Source organism: Haliotis asinina, chromosome 10 (assembly GCF_037392515.1).
Source record: "Haliotis asinina isolate JCU_RB_2024 chromosome 10, JCU_Hal_asi_v2, whole genome shotgun sequence".
Taxonomy (NCBI): domain Eukaryota; kingdom Metazoa; phylum Mollusca; class Gastropoda; order Lepetellida; family Haliotidae; genus Haliotis; species Haliotis asinina.
This window is the reverse complement of record NC_090289.1, coordinates 15791419-15809561: the sequence shown is the minus strand read 5'-3', so window position 1 is coordinate 15809561 and position 18143 is coordinate 15791419. Positions and strand designations below refer to the sequence as shown.

General features: G+C 40.3%; 1 protein-coding gene across 1 annotated transcript; it reads left to right on the top strand.

The window, feature by feature from the left end:
• The first annotated feature begins 9314 nt into the window (after nt 1–9314).
• On the top strand, nt 9315–13493 carry LOC137298316 (uncharacterized). The gene is made up of 5 exons (XM_067830520.1): nt 9315–9494; nt 10280–10426; nt 11363–11464; nt 11731–11902; nt 13172–13493. The coding sequence occupies exons 1-5, from the start codon at nt 9432–9434 to the stop codon at nt 13312–13314; spliced, it is 627 nt and encodes a 208-aa protein (XP_067686621.1). The 5' UTR covers nt 9315–9431; the 3' UTR covers nt 13315–13493.
• Nucleotides 13494–18143: the final 4650 nt, after the last annotated feature.

Here is an 18143-nt window from a genome sequence, read left to right as displayed (position 1 = left end):
CCTCGTTAAGGATGAAAGTGTTTCTCGTTTGATTTACTCGTTAGAAAATGAATTGAAAGTGAAATATTTGAAACATCATTGTTGACGCATAAAAACAATATTACATGTCTTTCAGGAATGCACTAACAACATACTATCGTTATTTATCGTATTTACATATAAATGATAGTGTATGTCATTACATAGCCATTTTGATGTAGACTTACATTTAATACATATAATACTGCATTACAACATACTGCTGACTTGCCTTAAATCGGGAAATGGGTGAATTAATTGTTTTAGCAATATGGAAAATGCTATCGTGATTAAAAACAATCCCAAATGCAATATTCCTTTCCTTTAGGAGGCCCCATGGTCGGAATCACCCTTTTGCGAGTGACGTCATCTTTGCACCACGTGTTTACGGTCTCGAATTCATTCATTCGGACATACGAACCGTATTAGCTGAATCGCGACGACGACTTTTGTAGGGAAAAAGTACAGAGAAAATACTAATTAATTATTTGATAAATGACTTTTTGGCATAAGCCTAAATTTGAATTTTATTTATAATTTGGCAGTCAATATACAATCAATGATGGAACGTTGTTTTGGCTCTTTTTTGCTGAGATAAACGTCGATGGTCAGATGTGGGCTTGTAGTTTCAAATGCTTCCTGTCTTTCATACAGACAAAACCAACTTTATTGGCAGGAACACACACATGCTCATATTTTAGCGGATGATTGCTCCGTGCCGAATTACATGTAACGCGTATGCCCAGTTTTAGAGCTCGCATTCGTGACTCGTTCCATATAATCTATCACTAAGAGACTCTTTATCGAATCAAGTAAACACTATTGTTAGTTGTCACCTCTGCATACCGGAGTGTCAGTAAGTGAATATTTGAGATAACCTGAACTGTATGGTGAACCTTGGACAGTGCTTTCGTGATGCAACACACCCAGATGTATAGATATGTGTCAGGTGTAAACTCTGAAATTACACCGAAATTGTGGTCTTGCGTACACCATGTTCCCCCTTTCTCCACACAAACACTTTTCATTTTTATTTTCAAGTTTTATATTTTTCAGTGGAGTCTTACAGACAGGCTTTGGTTTACTATTCCGAACATGTGGATGTAATATGGGCTGTTTCAAATTCGTTTTTTTCATTGGTGGGAAGGACACATTATTCATTATCGAGCGACTTGAAACCTGCCCACATAAGTACCTTGTGTGGTGGTAATGTGATTCTCCTGTTGTAGATACACCCTCGATCGGCTAGAGGTCGACTGTCCTAGTTGTCAGCTATCTATATACTATACAAGCAGCATTGCACGTGTCAAGTAGCTGGTAAATGGCTCCAGGTCACTGTAACCTGGGAATATGGGATACATGTAACGCTGATATTACCTCTGCAGGATGATAAATGTCTCCTGCGAGTACACAGCATCGCTGCACTCGGCGAAACTGTGCTAATGTAAGACCATTGGAGGTTTAGGATTCGAACTCTGCAACTTACTTTTAATTCCTAACTGGAAACACCCAACTAGTACATCGGAAACGGATTCCGACATCGAGAGAAGAATGCAGAAAGTAAAACAATCTCATGCACAAATAACGCCTGCGAGCGCCAGGTCTTCCCCAACACAGACAGCGACCGGCCGTCACACCGGCGGTTGTAATACACTCAGCCTGAGGGTAAATCACGGCCTGAGAAGTCTGTCGTGTCAGGAACAGCTTAAGATGAGGACCCCGCACATTATGCAATGAAAGAAAACACATTTTTCAAGTTTACTGTATCATATATTCATAAACCCGTCGACGCATTCTCGACGTATCTCCAGAATCGGATACTTGACTGTCCCAATTATACAGGACTAACATATTGTGTCACTTGACCGACAGGCCTGTAATGAATAGACTTTGCAATAGAATCACCTCTTGATTGATATGATTTAAATCATGTCGTAATTACATAAACTTATCATAAGACAAATGGAAAATAAATGAGTCAAATTTATGTCATTAAATACCTGTTCCTATAAGATCGACTATTGAAATAAGAAAGAATTAAATTTTCTGTTATATCTGAAGGGTTTAGACCCGTGAAGGTCCCGGGCTAGAATAGGCCTTCAGCAACCCATGCTTGCCATAAAAGGCGACTATGCTTGTCGTAAAAGACAACTAACGGGATCGGGTGGTTAGGCTTGTTGACTTTGTTGACACATGTCATCGGTTCCCAATATTGCGCAGATCGATGCTCCTGTTGTTGATCACTGGATTAATTGTCTGGTCCAGACTCGATTACTGACATACCGCCGCCATATAGGTGGAATATTGCTGATTGTGGCGTAAAACTAAACTCACTCACTCTGAAGGGGATTATGGATGACAACTCAAGGGAAAATCGTATTGAAGAACCTGAACGTTCTCAGATATTTTACAGACGTTTCAATGAATTCGCCATAGCCTTCCCAAGGAAAACCAGCGGGTCGAACCATCAGTCCTAAATATATATACATACATATTGGGGATTGCATGTAAACGTTTCATCGCAATACGCCACTTGAACTTTAGCTTTTAAGAATTTTGGGTTGAATTTCCCCGTTTTATCGATATCTACCATACCTGAAAATCTCAGTCCGTCCTCTACTGCTGTTCCTCGATTGGTTGGTTGATTGATTGGTATTTAAAGTCACACTCAGGCCTGTAAATGATCGAGTTTGGGCCAGACTGCCAAGTGATCAATAGCATGAGCATCGTTCTACGTAATTCGGATACGATGACATGTGTCCACCAAGTCAACGAGCCTGACCACGCCGATCCCGTTAGTCGCATCGACAAGCACGGGTTAATGTAGGCCGAAAACATAGCTCGGTAGAATGCCGTAACCTGTAAATGTTGAGAAATTTGAAAGGTTTTACTACTCTACGGAAACTGTACGACGAAAGTATTGTCTATTTCATACTCTACAATCCTTCTTGGCTTATCTGTGTTAAATTGTAACGTTTCCGTCTGACTCCGGAATAAAATTTTTGAACTTATTTCCACCGTTATTTAGGTAAAGTGTGGAGTACATGCACCCTGTGTGTGGTAGTTGAAATGGTCAGCTGATGTCCGAGATTAACCAATTATGTCAGCTGTTAGGCAAACTGTATGGGTCCCATTTCAGGTTTATCCATCCTAGAACCTAGTCGTCAAACGTAGCAATGACATCATTATTTACCAAAGATATCAAACAACACACTCTTTAGTTGTGAGAACGCTTTGACTACCCCAAAGCAGCACATAAGAAATGTTCCCCCAATGCCTGTCACAGTGTACAAAGCTGTTCGGCGACTCGGGTTACCTGAAATGCTTGTACCTCGGCGCACAATGAGTTCGTAGCAGACCAACTTGAGAACACGCCCTGTTGTCACCTAAATATAATTTACCCATGTTATTGTACTATTTGCAGCTCTCATCACGAAAACTTAATTCTGTGTATTCCTAGCAATTAACAAAATGTCACAGTGAATGAGTTGGGTTTTACTCATCTTTTCCCAATATTATATATTAGCAATAGTCGTTATCGCGGCGGGGAACACCAGAAATGGGCTTCAAATGTCGGGAATCGAACCCGGGCCATCAGCGTGAAGAGCGAACGCTTTAACCACTAAACTAAACCACTGCAGTACAAAAATGTTATAACATGACACGTAACATGTGTGAAAAATATCTAAAACGGCCCTTCCCCTCCTAATTTTTTTGTTGCAACATCACAGTGCTTTGGGTGTTATAATTTGTAAGCATTTGGAACAGATCAAGCCTCAACGACCATCAGTGGATGTAATCACGTGACGGCGAGGTATTTATCGTCATATCAACATGTATATGAAACGGTAAACACTGTACTAAGAGTAGTGTACAAAACCTGAAGCACTCACTCTGAGTGTTGTCCTGATACCGGCGAAACGTATGGTCATCCGATAGCCGTTGATAGAATAAATAATGCAATAATTAGAAAGATTTATTAAACGGGGTAATGTTGTGGAGAATCCAATATGCAATTGAATGATATAATTAAGCCTGTCGTCCAGACCCTGAAACAAATACACACACTAGAGACCATGCAATGAAATAACTTTTCCTGTCACGCTCACACGTTCAGTGGCATGTTAATAATAGGTGATAAGAAATACGTGTTGATGAAATCCCAAGCAATTATAGCTCTGCAGATATATTTAATCTGAAAATGAAGAAAATCTCTCCGGTTTCCTATTATTATATTTTCTGTTTATTACTTAGGAACTGTTAATGTGCTTTCAGCACAGCATGTTCACAAGAGAGGCGTTAATCAATGCTACACAGGCATTTTGAAGACGAGGAAAACCCTGTTCTGTCTCACAGTTCCTGAACCTTATTTTAGTCCTCTCTGCAATGAAGCAAGCCTCCCTGGAGCTCCTTCTCAATTTAAACGTGTTTATTTGTTGCAATCAAAACTATATTTATTCAGTGGCTGAGCGTTAGTCTGAAATGAACCATTCAAATATGCAGTGTTTGCGTACATGGTCAAAGGGAGGTAAGTCAAATTGTAATACTGAAACTGAATCAAGAACCCGTAAAATATTCACATCTCGTTGCGTTCGGTGAAATCAAAACTCGACCATGTTCACCGTCTTACGGGGCATTCAGGGTAAAGATTCTGTGATAACCAGTGTAAGTGCATCTGCAAAGCTGTACGTTTCGAGATATTGTATATTCTCAACAAGCGACCATCACTTGAATACAGTTGTGCAACTTAGCGGTTCAAGTGTTCATTCGCCAAGCTGACGACCATGGTTAAACTACCGCACCACCCTATGAGAAGCTGTGCTTCTTACAAAATACATAGATGAGGTTTTGAATCATCGTATCCCTTTCATCAATACAGGTCTTTATCTGTATATGCCCGACGTACAGCTTCCTGAAAGATGAACATGGGTGCAATTTGACTAACACTGGGCCCCGTTTCACAAAACTCTCGTAAGCCTAAGATCTCGTAACTTTTCTCGTAGCATCCGCAGCTCCTGTGTTACAGTATAGGAGGTACATTGGCTACGAGAAAACTTACGAGATCTTAGGCTACGAGAGTTTTGTGAAACGGGCCCCAGGTCTCTGAATGCATGTAGTTAACCTCCTAGATACCGAGGTTTTTGTATTGTTTGCAGGCGCACATTTTATAAGGTTTGAAAAGTGAACTCTGAGCGGGAATTGGTCCTAGATTTGCGTACGGAAATAAAATTACACAGAAATGTGGAATATTTAATTTCCTATCCGTTGGTATAAATATAATACAGTAAAGTTCACTTATAACGTACACGCTTACAACGAATTGCCGGTTACAACGAACAAATTCAGAAGTCCCGACTGAATGTACCTCGGAATGGTCACTGCTAAATGTTGTCCAAAACTTTTGTGTACGTTAAAAACCAGTAAATTTCTCCGTTTTTTTTATCGTGCACCAATAAAAACACTCTGCTACCATTTATTTAATTTGTCATCTTCACGAAAAGTGTGAGCGAAGAAAGTACAGTCTGAAGTGTATATGAAATGGATTTATGTTCTAATGCATAACATTATACGCTGAACATTAACAATGGCCCGCAATAAATGTCGAAAATGGATTTTCTTCTAGTAGTTTAGCTTTGTCTGAGATAATTGTGGATAGTATCAAGACAGGGAAGTTTCCACAGAAATGAAAACTGTGAAGTATATAAATATGCGTGATACATTTAGATATTATTGGACTTGAAAGTGAGGGTTGAAGAGAAGGGACATGTTGCTTCCAGGTTGTTCATAATAACAAATAAATCCATTTACATTCAAAAGGAGAGAAGAACCTGAGAAAATCTAATCTTGCTTCTTTTAGGGTTTCAGCATTGCTAGCCTTGCAGGGAGGGCTAGGCAGTAGGGTAAACAATGTGCTTCAAGGAGACAGGCTAGGTGCAATGTACGTAGCATTTTATCTGCTGTTCCGAGTCGTGATTTTGCTGGAATGTTGCTCAAAATCCTACCCACTTTCACATTTTGCAAAGTAATGAGTATTTTCTGACCTAAGCGACATATGACACTGGTATGCGGTATGCCTATAAACGGATAGAAATGATGATTCCACACAATAGCGAGCTTATCAGGGTTTGACGTCACAAGACCTATTTCCCGAGTATGCTCGCTTCAACACATATCGTGTTTCCTCAGTCTGCTCGCGTCAACACATGACATATTTCTTCAGCCGATGCTTCAACGCGTGGCGTGTTTTCTCAGCCCACGTTGCAACACATGACATTCATACTCTGTTTGCAAGGTATAACACATTGGGTACTTCCCCAGCCAGTTCTCTTTAACACATGGCGTGTTTCGTTATCAAAGGCTTCAACATATGACGTATTTCCTCAGCCATTGTTTCAACACAGGGAGTATTTCCCCAGCCGATACTTTAACACTTGACGTGTTTCCTTATCCAAAGCTTCAACACATCCCCTATTTTCCCAACTCCCGCGTCTGGACATAAGTTGTCTTCCAAGCCCGCCAAACGCTGATCTGGTTCAAGTGAGTAGCGACCGATGTGTTCAACTTTTGTGTCATTGATTAGTAAGAAGACGTTGGGAGGGGTACCGACACACCCAAAACATCGACGATCGACAAGAGCTTTTTGCGTCGACGGCAAGAGATACAGCATCGATTGATCCGAAACAAGGATATCGATATCGAACTGAAAAGACAAATCAAATTGCTGCTCAAATTCTTGAGACTTTAGAAGAACGAGTTACGGGTCAAACGATTGGGAAATCGTCTACGTGCAGCTCATCCGTGCAAAGACGGGTCACGTGACACTACTGGCACAGTAAGATAACCCTTTTTGCTTTCGCGTATCTAATGCTTGTGGGTAGACCATTTGTCTTTCTCGTCGACAACGACGACGTGCTCTTGTCAACGTCCTCGCAAAACATCATCCATAACATCACAGAGATGGCCAGGGACGTGCCCAAATTATTTTCCCGATTGAACATTTCTTGTACTTATTGGGGGTACGTCAACGTCAACGCCGTTGTCTAATATTGGCTGAACTTGGTCAGGCGCTGCATGGGGAGTGGGACAAACTTCCTTAGATCACAATTATCAGAATTATATAGTGTGCGTCGTCACTGAATTTCCGACAAACCGCTGCGGTAAACAGCGTATCACAGATCTGCAAACGTCAACACTTTTTCCCATCAAGACCATTCGTTGCAACATCTCCAGTTATCCTTCACTATCGTATTCCCAAATTTGTTCATTATTATCATAAAGTTATTAAGGGACATAAATGACTTTTACTTTGTTGGAAATTGTTAGCTGTGAACACTGACATGCGTGCTCACGCACACAGGTTTCATGGGTTGTTATACATGGATGAAGAAAGTTCAGGTCTTCCTTTCACGGAACCTACATTAAACTGGTTTCACTTGAGGGTGTAGACATAACTAACCGGCTTCCTGTTGTAACGCTGTGGACGGGATTAGATTCAGGTCAACCCCCTAGGCAATGCGGAGCGGCCATGCGTGTAACATCGTAAAGACGATGACAGGGCGGAAAACACACAATGAACCTGTGAGTGAACTGGTGACTCAAGTCAGCTGCATTGGTGGTCTCAACACTGGTCTGAGATTTACCGATGTGCTTGTAGTCAACCTCAGTTACTGTGTGACACAGGGAGGCTGTCCATTCAGTCAGCGTATGTTGTTAGTTAAACTCATTTGTTTATCACAGTCATCGTGATAGTGCTGAGTCAGGGAAAAAACCAACAATATTTACTCCGCCATTAAATACAGGTGCGTGGCAAGTAAATGTTTTAGTGTAAGCCCGATAGGTTGCAAAGCTTTATATTTAGACAGTATCGAGGATTTGCCCAACTTTTTTTAGTACCAGTCACATGTAAGCCGGGGCTTCATTTATAAAGGTAGTTAAGTCCCTGAAATAGTTTTCGAAATTCTTTTAATTTTTTGCTGTTCAGATGCACCTCAATACAAGGATTACATACACATGGATGCCACCGAACTACCCGAATGAAACAAAATAGCATTCTTATAAGAGCGCATGGCAAGCTCAACTTTGATAACCCCAGTGTGGTATCCAACATGGTTGAAGGTTGTACTTTATTTACAACTTTTCTAGTACAAAGTAAGCAAGCGCCGTTTTAATATGAACAAAACATCCCGCAGACGTGAAAAGGTATATGTATATAGGTGAGTATATCAGAGCTACAGATAATTTTTCAATCAGTTGGGTATTTACTACCATATCTGTTTGTGTGTGAGTATTTGCATTTTAGTAACTTGTATTTTGTATACTCTCATTAGTAAAACGAATTGAGTACTTTTACACAGAATTTCTTATCCTTATTGGGTAGTTAACTCTTCAACATATGTAAATATAAATACACCTCAATAGACTAAAAGTGCTTAGGAAATGTCATATTGCCAAACATTTGGCAGACATTTCTGAATACTCAACATGGAAGTCATGTGACTATTAGAGTAGCCTCGGACAGTGGCTTCAGCTATAAAAGTATATGTATATATAGGCATCGTTTACCATTAGCTAATGTTGTTGTAGAGTTTGTGCGCCAAGACGAATCATACGCAAGCCAATTTAGTTATTTGAATAAATTGCTCAAGGTATTATAGACCCTTTGGGTTTTAAGCGATTCTAACGCGTTTTTGTACACCCACATTTGTAATCAATTGAGTAAATGTGATTTTGATTGAGTAAAATACGCAAATACGCGCCTTATCTGGAGTTCTGGACTATATGTCTGCAAATGTTAAATTTATGGTGTATGTTAAATTTATGGATCTATGAACTACAAGGACTTAAGCAGTGTTATACCATCTTACTGATGTAAAATATGTTCATTCATGTAATGTGACGTGTGTCTGCGTCCGTAAGCCCGGAGGAGAAGTATAGCTTTCTTTTTATTAACTGAAACAATCCTCTCAGATTTGACGGTCTCGTATTGTAAAAATACACATCAATGCATAATTATTCATACGCTGGCCATTTTACTGGTCTACATGTCTTCATGATTACATATATTTCTACGCCTTGGACAACTTTGACATTTCACCCACGAAAAAAAGCTGTTTGGTGCGCAAACAGAATGTTTCCTAAGTGTAACTTACGGATGTTTGACGTCATCCGCCACATGTCCCCATGTTTCTTAACACGGATGTTTACGCACAAAGTATATCCTGTAACCCTCGTTCGTCCAATCGGGGAAGGCGTTTGACAAATGCTTCCTTCAAACACGTGAATGATATGCCTGCACTAGCATAATGCCTTCATTTAGGACCTAAACTAACAGTATATAAAGCTTTACCTCCTCGTTCAAAACAGACCATCCCGTGCTGCTATATTTTGAAAATTGTACCATCAGGCCCAACATTATGTCAGTCTCGAGCGCTATCGTTGTAAGCGTCCTACTATTTGGGTGCAGTGTCACAGTCCAGGTAATTAATTCGCCAGTGCTGTTTCTTTCCCTACATGCTGATTATATCTAAACTATACGCTAGTATTACCATGACCAAACCGTGATGATTATGATGATAGTTTTGAGATTTAACGGGCGCTTATCGACACTGTGAACGGTTCGCACGCGGAATTTGTGCAAACTGTAAATGGCTTTCGCTATCTTATAGTTTACTAACATGTATCCTTAACATTTTCGTATTCTCAGCTCTTCTATTGTAACATTTCTATGTTTGAATACTATAAAAAGACACGTCAGGTCTTTGTGGTACCACGATCTCACGCTTAACATTGACACTAGTGTTTTCAGCAATTTAAAAAAGTGTTTGCTTTGTGTTATATTTACCAGTATAACTTAAAAAGCTCGTAAGTTATTTTTCATTGTTAGATGCTTGTAGTAAGTATGATCCCATGCCATGTCTTTATAACTTTACCAATATATATCATCACGTCACGACTTTATAGCGGTACCAATATATACCATCACATGTCACGTATTTACAACGGGACTAATATGTATCGTCATATGTCGTGTCTTTATAGCGGTACCAATCTATATCTTAATATGTTAGGTTCTTACAAGGGAACCAATATATACCATCATATGTCACGTCCTTATAAAGGTACCAATATATATCATCATATGTCTTTATTGTAGTACCAATATATATCCCCGTATGTCATGTCTATAACGGCACCAGTCTATATCATCACATGTCATATCGTTATAGGGATACGAGTATAATCACATTTAATGTCTTTATAGGGATACCATGTTGTTGGAAAATTTGGTAGCCAGATTATCCCTTTCGACATCACATTCGGCTCAGACATAATGGAAGTGAAGGCATATAAACCAGCCAATTCTCCGGCCAACTTCAGGGCAACAAGCAACCTTCACATCTTTACAACGGTGAGAACCATTTTCCCAACTGGATTAACTCAAACCCTAACATAATTTATACAGATCTGTACACAGTTGGACAGTACGACCTTAGCGCTACAATTCTTGTTATGTTAATGCACTGTTTCATGATGGTCCATACACAACCTGTCTTAATAATATCGAAATGGTACAATCGACTTCAGAAGATATTTTGTAAGGACTCTTCTCACGTATGGTTCAAAACATTTTTATGTGACAGTACACCACAATACATTTTACAAAACGTCTTCATATCCTGTATCAACAACTTGTTTTACACAAGCTGATTGTGGATAAGCACATTAGGCTCTTCGAATGATGTCTGGTCACTGGTCTGTTTTTTCTAGCACCACATGTGGAGGGGATTCTTTCACATATTTGCAAACAGCAAATACCACTATTTCATAGCGTTTCATTAAGACATACCCAGTCAACATATAGCATAGAGCCAATCGCTTGTTTGTCTGGCAGCGTCAAATAAACACGTACTCATGATTTAGTCAAACTTGTACATTCGACTACAGTCCGTGTGATTTCATTTGAGACCGAGTAATTGCTCACAAACACAAAATTAATAATTGCAACAGACCAAATATCCAGGTGCGCGAGTTGAACTTCTGAAATTGAAATTTCACTACACATGCTTGTTGACAACGTGGCTATTCACCAGCAAGTGTTTCATCCTCGTTAAAAGTAGGGAAACGTTACAACAAAACAATTATAATTTGTAAAACAACTTTTACATTCAGGTGTCCCAAATTGTGAGACAAATAGAAAGAAGTGATCTGTCGATTTCATCTGACTGTGCAAAATTTGGTTTTGGTGCAGTTCATTAGGCTCTGTGTTTGTGAGCAATTCAGTCTCAAATGACATCACCTTGAATGTAGTAGGCAAGTGGAAAGTGGTTTGTTGTTTCTTTTGCAGAGTTTTGTTGCCATAAAGAATGCAGTGGACCAGCAGTGTTACATTCAACGATTCAACGCCACAATGGCAGGCATGAAGAGGCGTGTAGAAGAGGCTAAACGTGTAAGTATGGAAATGCTTTCTATTTAATCAAGTTGTCAAGAATGATAGAACTTAGTACTTGATGGCCCAAATATAAATATGTGTGCTCTGATACATGCACTCTACCTTGTACTGTTTGGTCAGTGTATTATATGGCAGCAACAACCCCGGTTAATATATACCTGTGGATCTATGCAGTAAACAGCGGTGTTCAGCATATCTACCACCAGTTTACAAGACCGATATGATTAAAAAGTCCACAGATTCACCCTCAGTTTCTTCAATAGGCTAAAGGTGTCCTGGACGGCGTGAAAGAGGAATGGGTGAGGGTGGACAAACTATTTCCCCTGAAGACGTGGACAGTGGAACTCCTCTTTGGACAACAAATAGCCGACTTCTGTGCTGATCATACAGTTTTCTTGGTAGACCGCAGATACTCCGGATTAGTTGATCCAAAACGTATGTATAGCTAATCTTCTGTTTTGAGGTTTGAGTTTTGTTTTACTCAGCAATGCTCCAGCTATATGGCGGCGGTCTGTAAATAATCGAGTCCGGACCAGACAATCCAGTGATCAAGAGCATGAGCATCGATCTAGCAAACGGGATCAATGATGTGTGTCAACAAAGCGAGCAAACCTGACCACCCGACCCCGTTAGTCGCCTCTTACGACAAGCATAGTCGCCTTTTGAGGCAAGCATGGGTTGCTGAAGGCCTGTTCTACCGCGGATCCTCACGGGCCCATGGCATAAGGAACGTATTTGTTAGCTACCGCGTCTCAGCTCGAATGGTGGAACAACACATCACAATTCATGCCACGAATATATCTAGGTGGGAAAAAGTTTCGCTTACACTACAATCCCAAGGACCCAACACAGCATTTCGTGACAGCACCGTACAAAAAGCAGCTCAATTTCATGTACGAAAGTGATCTATTTGGGAAACAGATTAGGTGGCGTAATGTTGTAGGATCTATAGCTGTATCTGGGTGAGTGAATTAAAATTTTAAGTCACACCAGCAGTATTTCATCAATACTGTGACTAAATCAAGTTCAATGTTAACCGTATCTTAAATGTTTTGGGTTACATCACAAATGCTACGTTTCACTACTATTTCACTATTACTGCTTGACAAGTATTAGATGAGCCTGCGTAGTAAACGCGTTTGTGACAAGTAGGCGGGGCAGGGAATGTAGACGAATACACTTGGTTGCAACAGGTACATGAGGTAGATCGGGAATTAAGCACGTGCAATACATGCTAACCGTTTCGTGAACTCAATGTTGCTTCTGTTCAACACTTGTCAAGTCGTATCATATAACAATCAAAATACGATTCGCACGAGGAAACTGAACTTTTCAATATTTAGACGACAACCTGTTTCCCTCTTGTTTCAAATGGAATGTTCTGGAGGGCGTTCCCATATATGCAAATTGGGGTCATTTGTCAGGTCGTGGAATTCAACCCGGGTTTTCCACGTAAGGAGCGAACGTTTAAACCATTACGCCAACCCAGCACTCTACTCGGAATCACGAAATTGGCCTGTTGTGATAAAGAACGTTCCTTTATTTTGCCATGAACTGAGAAGTTTTAGTTCTGAGGTGTACTCCCCTCTCTACTATTACAGCCGGACCTAACGGTAAAACCTGAATATTTTAGCACACATGCTTCTGATCTTTAAAGCAAATTCCTTTCTATCACGAATCAGTCTGTTGAAATTGCATTTTCAGACGTCAACTCAAACACGCGAAGCAAGAGAGGATTATTCTTTAACTGGAGGCCAAAAGTCAAGTGCCTTTCACAGCTAGCAAGACGTGTAATAGGAGGCTATGTGTCAGATCCATGTAACACCGACTTTCCAATAGTGTGTTAGACCAACTGCATGACCCTGAACAAAGAGACAAGAACCACTCGTGTCAGCTACTGCAAGCTGATTGAGTTGAAGCGGGAAGTAGCCAAGTGAAGGACCTGTTTTTGATCCCATCCAAGTATCACAAAAATGTCAGCACTACAAGATGAAAATATTTTTGTCAATAAAACCATTTTTTGTTACGTCATATTTATTTGTCAACGTTCCGGGAGACATTTATAGTCTTAATGGTATTACTGCTCTATTACGGAGCTTATGGCAGTGTTTGCAATATTTAATTTGCCCTAGTGCGTCTTTCCAGCACAATACTCGGATACTTCAAAGTAAAAAACAGTAAACCCTGTGCTTTGTATGTTTTGTCTTGTGTGATGATGAAAGCCAGGGGACATTCACTGAATGATATTCTTAAACGGTTAAACGATATGCTAGTGTATCGTATTGTGTTTTCATGATGTGTCACTTACAGTGGTGCTCCTCCTTAAGACACATCACATTAAACTGAAATAAATGTACATACTGTGTATTTATATATAAAGAGCCACGAGGACAGTCTAGCTTCATTTAGCCTTGGACCCGTGACAAAGACACTCCGTTGGCAACAGAGTCAGTCGAGAGTCAGTATTCAACTGGAACATGAAAATGAACAGGGGATACTGAAGACCCTATCTAGATGACCCTAAGAAATAGACCACATATTACTATTTGCAGGCCAAGGAATATCTCAGTACTAACGTGGATGATTATGTCATCTATTACGAAAAGCAAGAGGTCAAGATGGACCTAACCCCCTTCTACACACACGTTTGCCCTCACATCTCCCTCCCAACAAGTCGTTCAACAGGCTAAAGCGAAGTTGAACAAAGAAAGTGTGCTCCATAGGGGAAACAGCACTGAAGCAGTGACAACAAAGCGAATGGAAAGAATTGAAATTTTTAAATAGAGACAAAAGGCTAAAATGTGTCATTTGTAGTAGGACTGCCGACGCCTCAACATACATCCCAAACAGTGTGTTTGGGCTCGTGACAAACTTAAACAATTTTCAGCATTTTGTAGCATTTCCATATGGCATTTAACAAATGTGCCTTACAACCCGTGAACTGAACCCGTATATTTAACACATCTGTGTGTACGTTAGAATAGACTAATGTTTACATTCTTAATGTATATATGGACCCAAACAAATTTATTTAAACTGAAAAGGAGTCCAAGGCAGGACCATGAGACAGACTAAACTTGAGGAGGTATCATATTACACATTGGCTGAGTGAGCCCTTCGCTATGGTTCAGGTAAACAAACATGGAAAATCACAAACACTCACTTCACCAACCCACCATCACCACCACCAGATTATATCCAGGAGTAACTAGCCCGGGCCAAAACGTACCCTTTTTGTAGGTACATTTCAGTTACGGCTCTGTGACATGTGATATTTTCGACTTCGCCATGTTGATATATCCTCATGGTTAGTCGTTAGTTATCAAGTTTAGTTTGCGTCGCACTCACAACTACCCGAGCCAGGGTAGTACACTTATTAAAAAACTAGGCAAGGACAAATGTGCACCTGGGCTGACATTAATGTGAGATGTTGCATATCACTTGTGTGAGTCTTCATCTACATTCAGTTCGCCTGCATAACATCCAGAAAGCACCCAGCATGCACGTCATGCTCTTTGCGCAACAAGGCGTGTCTCGTTAATACACATCTTTTGGTTATTATTATAGTACTGCATTCCACAAGCATCGTGATCAAAGTTTCAGCTTTCGAAACTGAAACATTACTCTTTTAATGGTCTGCCTTCTACATCACAGGTTACACTTCTAAGCTTTTTGTGCGTGACTTTGTGTGCGTGATTGTTTATTCGACACGTGTAGTGTACTTCACCTGATGAAGGAGCAAGGATATACCCCGAAACGTTGCGTTCCTCATAACATAGAAATTGACATCCATCCAACTCTATTTCTTATCATGTATATACCAGCAACATCTTTCGGCATTATCATATCATTTCTTTGATACATTTATATTTAGCAATTGTGAATCAAGATATTTCGGTCCCATTCAAAGTAATGCTTACTAAACTGTACTGCATCTAGTACTATCGCTTCACTGTGGATCTACAACACAGTCCATAGTGTGCATTACCAGCATTGTACTGCTGATGTAGCACTGATATCGATGGGGGTGTGCGTGCGAGCGTGCGTGCCTGTATGTATCTATGTCAGATTTATAGTTCTCTCAGTTACCTTGTCAAAAGACAAGGCAAACTATATCCCTGAGATAAGTTTAGAAACCTTCACGAAAAAGATAAGTAAATTAAGAGAAAGCATTTGGACACGCAGCCCTATTTACTGGAACTAGACAACACCTTACTATGTCTCCCGAAAAGGCAATTCTCGAAAAACATACCATAACACAAAACATAATAGAATGATTCGACCCGGCATCAATCATCTCCAATGTGATCTAAAGTCGTTGTGAACAACCTTTTGATTCTGCCCAATGAAGATGGACACACACACACACACACACACACACACACACACACACACACACACACACACACACACACACACACACACACACACACACACACACACACACACACACACACACACACACACACACACACACACACATTGTTAAAAGCGGCTTATGTTAACAACCATCCTCACTACTCCGGAGAGCAACATAAGGGCAAGAATCATATGGTCATACAATACAAGAACAATAACACGTGCTGTATGTTGACGTCCATCCAGCTGATAGTGTTGATTCACTGCTCATCCACGTACACCCACCGAGGAAGTCAAAATATGTTTCAGTTAGAATTTGCTCTCTTGTTACCTCTTATATTTTTATATTGCAAACATGCCGCTTCTGTTATCAGATTGTTTTGATCTCGACAGGGTTTGCACTTCTTATCAAGTCTGCACTGTTAATAAACTTGGTTCATATGTCATTTAGGGAGTCTTCCCTTGAACCACCGATCCTCTGCTGATTTAACACTCAGTTAAGTAGGACTAAGCGGAACACAACATCAACACTGATATTAACATTGTGTCCAACATCCTTGGTTTGACTAAACAAGTGGTGCAACTGCATAATACAATGTCTGCCAGGTACAGCAAGTTGAGGGAGAGCTAAAAGAATTTAGTGACAACCAGGGACAGCATCAACAACAAAAACTATTCGAGGGAGAGCGAGGGGAATGGTATCTGTAGTCAGACTGGGGATCTGTGCTGAAGACTCCCTTGATGAAAAGCTTTTTTTAAAGTTAAGCAAGAGGTAAAAGAATTTAGTGACAACCAGAAAACCAAAGGAGTAAAAGAACTGCCCATAAGTATGTCTCTAATAGCGATGGGTTCTGAAGGGCATTTGTCCTTTCGAGTATATCTGATGCGTAGAATTGCCCAGCATAAAATTAAGACGTGAGCAACACAAGTAATCGCTCAGAAATGAAAATATCTATTCCAATGATATAATATAAGCCTTAGTGTTGACTACCCAACACATTAAAAGCTTGTGATAAAATTTTGTCTGCTCAAGAATGCAGTTTTAACAAACTATCCCGTAAATAACATGTGCTGTATCACTTCTTGAAAATATTTTGTATTGCAGAACAGGACAGAAGAGATCTGGATCAGTCAGCTGATCTTCCCTTGGGAGGTGAAGTAATGGACACAAGGTAACGGTATCAAATACTACTTTCAAACACTATCTGGTTCTGACGCCTATTAATAACCTTTGTATTACTATACTACTAGATATTTGTATAGCGCCGATATCCTGTTGGTTCAACTGCTCAAGGGCACTATGTTTTCCCCTCGATTATTGGATGTCCATCACAAAGGCACATAGTATTTTCAATCTCAAGTCCCTGGGGATCATACAACTCTTGCAGCCTACCAGGTGCACCGAGTTAATGTGACTTTCCCATCCTTACGAGGTACCCATTCACACAGCTGGGTGGATAGTCACAGTACTTTGTACTTGTTTACTGCATGTTGCCGTACCAGCAGCTAGGTGTTTGCACGTATTCGTGTGGCCACCATTCGGTCATCTACCAACAGATTCTTGGGTTCTTTTAAGTGCACAGGGTTGTGTGCTGCACACTATGGGTTGTGACAACACCGGAAGAGTCTGCACACAAAGTTGACTCCCAGGTTTTCACACCTGGTCATTGATTGCCTCGAGGAACATAATTTTAAGCAAAGTTCTATCCCCTATCGTTCCTCGTTTAAGTTTGTTTTGAAACCTGAGTACCGGATGAGTTTCTTCATCAGCATTTCTTTGCTTTCTATCTTTGACTGCACAGTGTTCCTCCGAGCAAATACACACAACAGTTAATGTCATGCAAAGAACAGTTCCCACTCTGAAATGCAGAAATAATTTCACTTGATCTATTAAGCTGTTGCTGTGGGAATGATTTGTATAATTGTTTGATTGGCCTCCATTTCTTGATCGATGAATGATAGAATGATCATTTACAATAGATCTTGGAGTCCAGTATAACATCTGGAATTTCGTCACAGGTAATCAGATTGGTACGCCGAGCGTCTGATATTTTGTAACAAAACAATGGCAACACTCCACTAATGGCTGAACGAGGATCACTAAAGGCTAGAATAACGTACAGCATCCTCTGCACTGCATTGTAGGTCACGGTATCAATAACTGCACTTTCATTCACAAAGCTAGTTCTACCCCGACGTGCAATGACGTACCTCCTTGTATCCAGGTCAGTGACACATTGACCTCGTGCTAACAGCTGGTTCAGCTAAGGTATGTTTAGAGCAAATTTCCACTTTAGTTACAGCGATAGTAACAGTA

Bases quoted from the DNA above. Each gene is read 5' to 3' on its own strand.
- LOC137298316 (XM_067830520.1), top strand. From the start codon at position 9,432: ATGTCAGTCTCGAGCGCTATCGTTGTAAGCGTCCTACTATTTGGGTGC. The intron at 9,495-10,279 runs GTAATTAATTCG...ATGTCTTTATAG, and splicing joins GGTGCAGTGTCACAGTCCAG to GGATACCATGTTGTTGGAAA. The intron at 10,427-11,362 runs GTGAGAACCATT...TTTCTTTTGCAG, and splicing joins ACCTTCACATCTTTACAACG to AGTTTTGTTGCCATAAAGAA.